Genomic DNA, 12,457 nt, shown 5'->3' on the forward strand with positions numbered 1-12,457 from the left:
TCCCTGACCTGTGGGAAGTCCAAGGACCGCCCAGTTGTTTTTTTTATTATTTTAAATTACGTTTGTCTCTGTGGGTGCAGGAATGAGACTGAAAAAGGGCGTTGATTCCCTGGAGCTGGAGTTTTAAGCAGCTGAGAGCTGCCTTTATGGGTGCTCAGAACAAAGCTCAAGCTCTCTGCAAGCAGAGCACACTCTTCACTGCTGCACCATCTTCCAGCCCAAGAGCTTAAAACACCATGTTTGCCACTCACAGGAGTTCCATGCCACTGAGACATAAAGCCACATGCCATCAGGGCACACAGTTCTTCTAGGATGACAGCTTGCCTCATTGGTCCATGGCAACGAAAGCCACTGGAGATCATAGTCCTGTTTGTGAAATGTGTGAACAAGGCAAAACAGGTAGAGTCAGGGCTACACGGGTGTGAACACGCTTCTCAGCCCTTCCTCCTTAACTTTCTCCGGTTCACACAGCTGGCATTCTGGGGCCAGTGAGAGAAGAGCTGAACTAATGGATAATTGCTGTTTTACGGATGGCAATTAGAATTATGCAGCTCTCAGCAATTTCTTCTCGTCTTTGCAACTCAAAATGCAAATAACATTCAGCAGGGAGTTCCAGAATGACTGCCGCAGCAAGCCAGTTAGACGTTTATACAGAGTCCAAGGACTCGCTGGAGCTGGGAGGGAGGCAGAGAGCTTCCAGAACAGTTCAGCCCTTGCTCTCAGAAAATGGAAAGCAGAAACCCACAGAAGTTAAGTGACTCATCACAGGAAATGGATTCAAACACGGCCAACGAAACAAAGCCAATCTCAACTACAGGGAAGCAGTTTGGCTTCCAGAGTTGCGGGCTGGCTATTGTAAAAAGCGGACCCAGAGAAAAGTATCTCAATGGAGGCTCACTTTTTCCAACTCTAAGACGGGAATCAAGATGCATAGTTTGCTAGTTACAATATATGTTGTATTAAAAGCCCCACATGGAGAGATGGCTCAGTGCCTTAGATCACTTTTTGCACTTTCAGAAGACCTGGGTTCAATTCTCAGCACCCATATGGCTTCTCACACCAACCTTACTCTAGTTCCTGGGAATCTAACACACCCTTCTGCCTTCTGTGGGCACCAGGCACATGCATAATACACAGACACACATGGGCAAAACATTCATAAGGAGGTAACATATACAGGAGAGACAGGGAATGCCTCGAGAATATGATTATGTTCACTGCAGTAGGGTTTGTATTCTGACAAATTCCTCCAGCTTCTATTATTACCATGGCAAACTGACATTCATGCCGTCTGATTGGTTTGGTATTTTAGGGGATAGAAAAAGATTTGTCTTCGTAAAAGGGTTTCCAACTGCAGAGTCTAAGATACTAGCTGGTAAAAGATGTGATCTGAGTGGGGAAATGGCTCCGTGGATGAAGTGCTGGCTGTGGCAGCAGCAGATCTGAGTTCAGATCCCCAGAATCCATGTGAAAAACTGGATATGGTGCTGAATGGCAGTAACCCTAATGCCGGGCTGGGGAGAAAACACCCCAGAGCCCACTGATGAGCCAGTCAAATTAGTAAGACCTTAGCTCAAAAAACAGAAACAGAACAGTATCAGTGGAGAACAATAGAAGATCTCAAACATCAACTTCTGCACCACTCCCACACATACATGCTCACACGCATGCACGTTCACATACATGCAAATTCACACACATGTACGATACCACACATGCACACTCGCACATATACATGCATGCATAAATGCATACTCATACATGTGCATGCTCACACACATGCACATTCACACAAATGCATGCTCACACACATGCAAGCTCACACACATGCACACTCCCATACATACACAGTCCCACACATGCATATTCCCACACATGCATGCTCACACACATGCACGCTCATACATATGCATGTTCACATACATGCATGCTCACACATGCACGGTCACACACATGCATGCTCCGACACATGCACACTCCCACAATACACATTCACACAATGCACTTACACTCATGCACGCACCCACACATGCATGCTCACACACATGCACGCTCATACATATGCATGTTCACATACATGCATGCTCACACATGCACGGTCACACACATGCATGCTCCGACACATGCACACTCCCACAATACACATTCACACAATGCACTTACACTCATGCACGCACCCACACATGCATGCTCACACACATGCACACTCCCAAACATGCATATTCACACACATGTACATGCACACACATGCACACTCACACACCCAGCCCCATGGCATCCATTGCACCAACTCCTACTCCACCGAAAGCTCTCCCTCTAAGTCTGTGGGCATCTCGAATGGAGCCCCAGCCCTGGTATGAGAAGCACCTTCTTTATTTCCACTCCTCCGGCAAAGTCCAAACCTCCTTAAATGTAGAGGCTGGTGTTAGTCCACAATAGCATATTTCCAGTGGGCACAGTGTAACAAAGAGATGGTGCATTTCTGCTGAATAGATCAAATAAAATGGGAACTCTTTCTTCTTTACCTTTTGCAACTGCTCAAAAATATAAGACAGAGTCCTTGGGATGATGCCTCGGTCGCTGTAGCGCTCAGCCCCACCTGTGATGGTGAAGGTCTTGCCACTGCCTGTCTGCCCATATGCGAAGATGGTACCATTGTAGCCTGCCAAGACACTGCAAGAAGAAATGACAGAGTTATAGTAGCTAAATGGTCACCCACACTGGCACTAGGTGCCTCATAGTTGAAAAACAGCCTTAGGGTTAGCACTGAAATTATATTTATAAAGTATTTACAAAATCTATGACACCCCAGCTACAGCTGTGTGTGTGTGTCCTAAGGTGCCTGTGTAGGTGTGTATATAGAGGCCAAATGTTAACACTATGCATCTTCCTAAATAACTTCTCCACCATATTGTTAACACTATGCATCTTCCTAAATAACTTCTCCACCATATTTTTTGAGACAGCCTCTCTCATTGAAATCAGGAGTCCCAGGGAGCCCCAGAGAGTCCCAGGGATCCCCAGGGAGCCCCAGGGAAGCCTCCTGTCTTTGCCCGCCTATCTCTTGGATTAGAGCTCATGCTGCCAGGCTCTGCTTTTATGTGGATGCTGGAGACAGTTCACTCTTGATCTCCCTCTGCTTTTGTGACATGTTCAACGACCTGACCTCATAGTGTCCTGAGATAACACAGGTGTTGACCAGACTTTATTCTGAAGAGATCAGTTAGCCCTTAGCATCTCGTGTAGCTAGAAACCTCACATATGATGTGTGCAGCAACAGACTGATGTGAGCTCTGCTCTTTATAGAGGTTCTGGCATTACTTACAAACCTGAAGGACTTAGTACAGGGAGCACGGAAACAAAACTGCTGTGACCAAGGCTCTGTTTTCGGGAAGGTGAATCATGTTTCCCCCTGTGTCTTCACAGAAACTGTACACTGTTGACACCCCAGCTTGTAAGAGGCTGTGATGCCCACGATGCATGGAGTTGGATTGTTACTGAATCTTTTCCATCAATGGAATTTGTCACCAAGGAGACAGAAGTGTCTCATTATAATATCATTTGCATGTAGAATATTTCTTGCCACAAATGTGCTGAGTAAATGCAGTCTACAATTTTAAGTATCAGACCTTAAACACTGTACCAATTCCTTGACAGAAAGAATTGTTAAAATACATGAGGCATTATCAGTTGCAAAAAGCAAAGAATATGAACACAAATTAGCATTTCCATTTGAACATAGACACAGCCTATGGAAAGTGATGCCTGCGGGTGACCTGCGCATCCGCACTGACCATCCATCTGATTTCCTTATATCAAAATCTTACCTCACACTGCTAGCCATCTGTCTGTCCGCTCTAACGTGTGTTTTCCTTATCTGCTATGGGATGGAAAACCAGACACCACAGTTTCACAGAACCCACCTACTCTCTCCAGCTCCCATAGTGGCGTATCACACTGCACCAGTGAAAACTTACACAAAGGAGCAATGGTGAAATCAACCCATTTCCTTCATCTAGAAATTCCTTATCCCAAATTAATCTGGTGCTCATTGTGTCCCAGGCATTTCCACATGCTGTTCTAGCCTCACCTTCCCTAAGAGAAAACCCAAGTTTAAAATAAAAATAGAGAGGAGATGATACAACAACCTGTAAGCTCCACTCATCCACAGGAACACAGACAACATGGCAAAAGGTGTCAAGGTCCCTTTCTCATGATCCTGAAAAGTATCTCAGATAATACTTAAAAAAAAAAAAAGAAACAAAAAAACTCAGTAGAAACCTTGAGTTTCATGGTGCTTCAACTTCAGAATTCCTAGCCTTTGCCCCAGTTTCAAGGAAACCTTTAAAAATAGTATGCCTGGAGGGAGGAGAGCCTTACACCCTGGGGGGTGGGGGGGCTCAGCTAATGCCTGGAGGAAGGAGAGTCTTACACCCTGGGGGGCTCAGCTAATGCAGAAGCAGCAGTGTGGCTCTGGATACCCTCACAAGCCTCCCCAGCCGGCTCCTTCCTCGGTTCCCAGCAAAGCTCTACTGAGAGTATAATAGTCTCTTTTGACTCAAAGTCCTCACTGTGAACGGACCTGGTTACAGGCAAATATGTAACATCCAAGTCTCCTGGGGAGGTAATACCAGTGAGCTAAGATGGAGGTAGCAAAAGCTTACAAAGTTGGTTGACAATGACAGCAAAATACTTTGAAAAGACCCTTGACACTCCTGGGATGCTAGAAGACCATACCCAAGGCATATGCATACTGAGAAAGGACTTGGGAAGAGTTTTTTTTTTTTTATCTTCCCTTGATTGGCCTCCAGTCTCTGCACAAAAAACGAGTGACAGAAAGACAGAAACACAAAGTTTTTGATGTTGAAGGCGTGTCTCTACACAGAGGCAGAAACACCCCTGTGGCAACTGGAAAGATATGTCTAAGCCATGTAAGGACCACTTTACCCACAGAGTGACCTCGGTGTTAACTGGGCAGGCAGAGGCCACACATGCTAGTTACTTTTCTATCTCTGTGATTAAAACACAGGACACTGACCAAGGAAGAAAGAGTTTGTTTGGACTACAAGTTTCCGAGGAGTCAGAGTCCATGGTGGCGAAAGTCACAGCAGCAGACAGGGGGGCCATGGAAGGAGGCCAAGGGCTCACATCCTCAACTGCTAGCAAGAAGCAGAGAGCAAACAAAGAGTATGGTGAAGCCTCAGGACACACCTCCTTCAGCAAGACCACCCCTCTGCTGTCCCCACAAAGCACCAGCGACTCCAGGCCAAGGGCAGAGTCACCACAGCGCGGGGATAAGACAGTTAAGGGAGGTGGTTCTGGCGGCAAAAGCACTTTCTGTGGCAGATGTGAGGACCCGAGCCTGAATCCCCAGCACTCCTAGAGAAGGCCAGCGTGTTGCTTGTGTACCTGTAGCCCCAGCACCGGGGAGGAAAGTCTGGATCTGACTGGCCACCAGCCCAGCCCTAGGTTCACTGAGACATTCTGTGCCTTGAAGGACTAATACAGGGAATCACTGATGGAACACCATCATCCTCCTCAGGCATAGGCTCCACAGCTAAAGAACAGGAAAACCACTACTGAAGGTTTGATCAGTCACTGCCCCCCTCTGTTTCTTTGCCAGAATGGACATAACTTTTATAGAATTTCTATGGAAACCTAGGGTTACATACAGACAAAACAACCCTGACAACAAGGACACAGGTGAGAACTCCTACTTTCTAATTCCTGATAACTGGAAGGCTCAAGGAATCAGGATAGGAAAATATTGACATAATTTTTGGTTGTGAGCCTAGCCTTCAACGGTTGAGCCATAGTAGGTTATGCCTTTAATCCCAGCACTCGGGAGGCAGAGACAGGCGGATCTCTGTGAGTTCAAGGCCAGCCTGGTCTACACAGTGAGTTACAGAACAGCAGGACTGTTTCACAGGGAAACCCTGTCTTGGGGAAAAATTGCTGACAAGGGGAGCAATATGAATCAATGGAATTGAACTCAGAGTCCAGAATCAGATCCCACATGGAGGCTGGGATGCAATGAAGTTGGCTAGCATTGTTTCAGTGCTGTCTGCCAATTTACAGCTGGCTTCCCAAACGTAATGGTGAGATCATTCGATAGGAGAAAGGATAAGGAAAAAGTAGGAAGATGAACAAAATGGGACAAACTGGTAAAATGATGTATATGTGTGTGTGTGTGTGTGTGTGTGTGTGTGTGTGTGTGTGTGTGTGTGTGTGTGTGACTGTGTCCACAGACATCTGAAGAGGACATCAGATCCTACGAAGCTTCCATATACAGACACTGGGAACTGCACATAGGTCTTCTGCAAGAGCAGTAGATAGTCTTAGCAGCTGAGCCCCACTGTTTTGGCAAGTCATCTACCTTGCAAGGGAATTGACAACAAAATTGCAAGCCACAGCATATCAGAAACTACATCACAAACTATATCACAACATAGCAAAAGTCAGTTCAAACGTAGAAAATAGGGCCAGAAAGGTGACTTAGAAAGTAAAGGTGCTTGCTGTCAAATATGAGGAGTTGAGTTCAATCCCTGGGACCCTCATGATAGAGAGACTGCCTTCTCTGAGGCACACACACACACACACACACACACACACACCACATACATACATCACACACACATACACGGTCATACACACCACGCACATATATACACACCCCAAACATACATACATACTCCCTCACATACGCACATCCCCCCACATACATACATACTCATACACACACAATACAGTCTTCACACACATCCTACACATACACAAATACCCTACACACATAATACCTCATCTACACACATACGTAGTTATATGCAAATACTCATGAACACGTAGTCATCATACACACACGTCACACATACACACATACTCCTCCCACATACTTATGTCTCCCCATACATACATACATACATACTCATACTCACACACACACATACCCACACGTACACACTCTCCACACACATCCCCCACACACACATACATCGCCCACAGAGTCACACACATACACCCATATACACACACCTCATATATACACACATAATCCTCCATGCATAATACATTCCACACACACATACATACTCATACACATACACACACATACCCATGCACACACACAAAGCAAGCAATAAATTTAAATAGATTTAAATGTTTATTTCTGATGCTTAAAGAAATATGTCATCTTCATACCATATATCCATATATTTAAAAGAATAAACTGTTGGTATGTTCAGCTCTAAAGCCTATGTTAGATAAAAGAAGCCATCCCCAAAAGGCCATATATTGTAAGACCCTGTCTATGTAAAAATATTTAGATAAGCAAATTCCATCAGGATAGAAAGCGGATTAATGTCTGATACCATCTGAGTGGAAACAGAAAATGGGAAGCAGACATTCATGCAGTCAAGAGAGTCTTCTGGGGTGACAAAAAGTTCTAAAGCCAACTGATAGTCACTGACAGCTACATGGTTATGCTAAAAACAACTAAATTATATTCAGCACCAAATTCTACTACATTTATCATGTGTGTGTGTGTGTGTGTGTGTGTGTGTGTGTGTGTGTGTGTGTGCGCAAGACTGACTGCATGTCCGACTGTGCACTAAATGCACAGGTAGAGGTACGTGAACAATTTAACAGAGTGGGCTCTCTCTGCCAACTCTGGGATCAAACTCAGATCCAGAGGCTCAGCAGCAAGAGCCACATCACAGCTCCCTAAACGTTGTTTCAGTGAGAAATGTCAGGGCAGCTGAGCTATCACAAGGAAGCTGCTATTCCAATACAACGATGAAGAATCAATAGGCAATCCTTAGTAACAGTCATTTGGAAAACACTGACCAATTAATATGAGAATGCAAAGTTTAAGCTAACTGAAATTATAATGATTGAATTTTGAATTACGCTGTTTGGACCACTAGTTCCTTCTTAGCACTGCTAGCCTTTCACACGCCACAGCTTCTGAGAGTCGCTTCTGGTGACACTCATAGAGCGATGGTTTCTGTCCTCTTCCTAAAATAAAGTCCAGGTCCTTCACAAGCAACCCAAGGCAGTAATTTGTTGCTTTTCTTGAGCGATGTGCTAAGTGACTCAACAGTTCGCACTCAGAATATCTGGCTGCACAAATTTAACGGCACAAAGCCTTTCTGTTGTTATTGTTTGTGGGTGTGTGTATGCACACTTCAGTGCATGTGTTCACGTGTGTGTGTGTGTGTGTGTGTGTGTGTGTGTGTGTGTGTGTGTGTACACCCAAGGCTGGTGTCAAGAATCATGCTCAATCACTCCTCTACCTTATACACTGAGATATTGAGGCAGGTCTCTCAATCAAACCCAGACGTGACAGATGGTTGGTCTTTCCAGATGCTTTGCTTTGGAGACCCTGTCTCTGGCTTTTGAATCTGGAATGGTGTACACGAGGCCTGTTCTGTGGGCTGTGGGGATCTGAACTCTGGTCTTCGTGCTTGTGTGGCAGGTTCTCTAACCACAGAGCCATTTTCCTAGCCTCACATAAAACGTTTAAGAGATACTCGAATAACTCAGTTTGGCCATATGTAAAAATAATGTCCCCATGATTTCAGCCAAAAGAGCATGCAGCTTGCAAAATAATGCAGCAGAAGGTTGGTCACACAACACCCCCTGGTCTGTATGAGAGAAGTAGACATCCAAAGTGGCCAGGCCCAGCCTTCAAGGAATCTGGGAGATTTGAAGAGGTGAGTCCCTGCCCTCCCCGCCCCCACCCCGGCCTTCATCTATTTACAAACTCCAAGTATAGGGAGCTGTGACTCAGGGTCAGACAATCTCATTCCAGGACAGGCCTCCCCAACCCACCATCTGTAACAGCGAAGGCTCCCAGAAGCTACAGGATGCCAATCAGGCAAATCAGAGTCACTCTGGTGTGAATGTCCAACAGGAGAAGAAGGGAAGAAGGAAGACAATGAGGAGGAGGAAGAGACATTTATGCATTGGGATCCCTAAGTCGCAGCTGCCCTATGTCCTATGCCCTGCCATTGTGCATAAGGGAGCAGGGGTCAGAAGGAGGGAGAGGAACACCAGCCAGCTCTGTTGGGCCAACTTGAGTAACCAAGTCCCTGCCTTTTTTCAGTGGTTTGTGCAACCCAGTTAGATAAGCCCAGAAATCCTCTGCTTCTGAGCTAAGATTTATTACCCTGCAACCCAGAGTGATGATCAGCTCAGTTCCTTCAGTGACTCTGCTGGGAGCACAGCAGGAAGGTGCTTGTACCCACAGATCTCCTGAGAAACCAGGGATGCTAAGCATACAGGATTGTCTTTCCAATGGGAAAGATTTAAAACCTGTTCTTCCACTCCGGAAAGCTGGAAATTGGAGGTGAATAATTGCCTGCTGATCTGTCTTATCTGCTGGGTCAGGCCATGTCAAGCTCCTACAACTAGTTCACTAGTAATCTAAATGACCCCTGCAGCCAGGGGCTCCCCAAACTCCCATAGCCAGGATAGAGATACATATATGACCCTTACAATACTGTACAGCCAGGGACTCCCCAAACTCCCATAGCCAGGATGGATATACATAATAGTCTAAATGACCTTTTCAACACTGTACAGCCAGAGGCTCCCCAAACTCCCATAGCCAGGATGGAGATACATATAGTCTAAATGACCCTTACAACACTGTACAGCCAGCAGGGGCTCCCCGAACGTCCACAGCCAGGACCAGAGGAGGCTAGTAGCCCAAATGACCTCCATAATCTCTATGACCAAGACCTGGCCAGATCCTCACTTAAGCCCTTAAGCTAGCACAGGTCGCCTGTCTCTAGTGCCCAACTTCTTGGAAGAAATGACATGTACCCCAAGTTGAGTGTCAGTGGGATTTTGCTTCCTTGTGCACCAGGGATTGTATCACACCAGGAAACTTTCCCAAATCATCCTGTGCTTAAGTGCCTGGGGAAAAACCCCTGGCATCAGACTCTCCACAGTCTTGATCCAGGTTGGTGTCACCACTCCGAACTGAGTTTTCATTGTCACCTCTTCAGGGTCTGCTTCCCTGACTGCTGTGATCCCCTGCAGGGTCCCCTTCATGGCCCAGGAGACATGGTGGTCTCATGGTGGTCTCGAGCTGATCTTCTCGGGCACAGTTGCAATCCTTTATGTGCGGCTTATGCCCTTTGCTCGCCATGGTCTTCAGAACTTCCCAATGGCCTACCACTCGGGTGTTTCCCAAGTAGAAGTTATCTGCCAAAACTTGATGGCAGGACTGCACCAGCACACAATGACAGAGTGCCAGCAACAGCACACACGCAGAGATGCACGAGTTGACAGTTATTCACATAGACCACTGCAGGTCCCACAGGGGCAGGGACTGTCCTTTCTAAAGGCATGCTATGGCATCCTTAGCTCACCTACAAGCTTCTCTTCTGTGAAGTGAGTTCATAGTCAACCTTAACTGGCCCAGGGCAAACTATCTACTTTTTGGAAAGGAATAGCCAAGACAAGAATATGCAGATTAGAAATAACCAGTGAGGGCTGGATGTCGGCTCTGCCACTGGCGGCACTGGCTGCTCTTCTAGAGGACTCTGTTCACACCACCCACTCAGCCTCTCACAACTGTCTGTAGCTCCAGCTCTAGGGTGGCCAGTAGCTTTTCTTTGTGTCTTCAAGCACTGCATGCACATGATACACAGACATACATACAGGCAACACACTCAGACACATCATATTTTAAAAAGATAACAATTAATGAACACATTAAAATAGATTTGTAAGAAATGAAAATTCTAAGTATATTTTAAGCTTCTGTGAAAACTACTCAAAACCTTCCATAATTTCCTGTCCACATACTGATTACTGGTCAAATACAGTCACTACAAAAGTAGGGCACTTTGTTTTGATGATACTGTCTGTGTTTAACTAAGTCTGAATACTCAAACTGTGGGCCCCACCACCACTGCCCACCCACTCTCACCAAGTGTTTAACCCGAGCTGCCAGCTCCCAGTCCTGTGTTGAGTTTTTCATATCTGAGTGACTTAGATAGATGCCACAAAAGTAGCACTCTTTTAAAAAGTAGTTCAGAATAAAAAAAGCTAAATTTCAGCATCTTTTAGGTTTTGAAATGTCATAGTGATCACCCCATCCAAGCAGCTGCCCACGAAGGAGGGAAACTTTCTCAGCATTGCTCATGTTTTATGAGCCTTAACCAAGACTGTTAGATGTGCCCTTTTTCCTTGGCACAGGCGGGACCTCCATTCTCGGCTGTGTGGTGAAATAGGATGAGCGGCTGTCTGTCTTGATGATCTGTATTCCCTCTTCCTCAGAGGTGGGGCCTGAGGAAGGGACTCTCGAGAGTTTTCCCAGCTCTGTTGACAGTCTTGTCCTAGCTCCTTTGGACTGGACTTTGCAGAGTCAAACATTATCACAGGACTAAATCTAAACAATTGCTCTCATTAAGAACCCTCCAGATCACCAAAGTCACCAAACAGTTTCATGGCCATAAGCTGGTGAACCAAATACAGGCCGAGTGCTCTTTCCTTTGTTTCCCCTAGTTCCCAGAGAAAGCGCGTTGCTCCAGTACTAACAACAAGCACCTGAAACCTGCAAACTGACCGCAATGCACACAAACAACCCCTTCAGAACACAATCCAGTCCCAGGACCTGCTCTGGTTCGAAGGCAGCATGAAAGATTAAGAGGAGCAAGGTATATTTTATCTTATTTATATGATGAAAAGTGCACTGACTGCAGCGTTTCTGACAGATAATTCTTCTGTGATCCTTGAGAGTGAACACTTGGATCATTAAATAAGTAATCGTTTCCAGGTGTGCATGGGAAGAGGCGGGTAAATGAAACAACCACGTTGTTTACAGTAACGTGGGAAATTCTGTGTTCTCTAGAGACATTCTTAAAACTTTGACTGATTTTATTGGGTTTCTAGTATAGAGACATAAATGAAAAAAGAAAAGACACCCGAGTGGTAGGCCATTGGGAAGTTCTGAAGACCATGGTGAGCAAAGGGCATAAGCCGCACATAAAGGATTGCAACTGTGCCCGAGAAGATCAGCTCGAGACCACCATGAGACCACCATGTCTCCTGGGCCATGAAGGGGACCCTGCAGGGGACCACAGCAGGCAGGGAAGCAGACCCTGAAGAGGTGACAATGAAAACTCAGTTCGGAGTGGTGACACCAACCTGGATCAAGACTGTGGAGAGTCTGATGCCAGGGGTATTTCCCCAGGCACTTAAGCACAGGATGATTTGGGAAAGTTTCCTGGTGTGATACAATCCCTGGTGCACAAGGAAGTAAAATCCCACTGACACTCAACTTGAGGTACATGTCATTTCTTCCAAGAAGATGGGTACTAGAGACAGGCAACCTGTGCTAGTTTAAGGGCTTAAGTGAGGATCTGGCCAGGTCTTGGTCGTAGAGATTACGGAGGTCATTTGGGCTACTAGCCTCCTCTGGTCCTGGCTGTGGACGTTCGGGGAG

General features: G+C 45.9%; 1 protein-coding gene across 1 annotated transcript in view; it reads right to left on the reverse strand.

Annotated features, from left to right (window-relative positions):
- Kif6 (kinesin family member 6) overlaps positions 1 to 12,457 on the reverse strand; it is a 320,310-nt gene that overhangs the window by 253,581 nt on the left and 54,272 nt on the right. Inside the window, exon 4 of the mRNA XM_026785828.1 lies at positions 2,526 to 2,673. Within this exon, the coding sequence (XP_026641629.1) occupies positions 2,526 to 2,673 (148 nt within the window). The remainder of the gene's footprint in view (positions 1 to 2,525; positions 2,674 to 12,457) is intronic.

Source organism: Microtus ochrogaster, linkage group LG2 (genome assembly GCF_000317375.1).
Source record: "Microtus ochrogaster isolate Prairie Vole_2 linkage group LG2, MicOch1.0, whole genome shotgun sequence".
NCBI classification, from domain to species: domain Eukaryota; kingdom Metazoa; phylum Chordata; class Mammalia; order Rodentia; family Cricetidae; genus Microtus; species Microtus ochrogaster.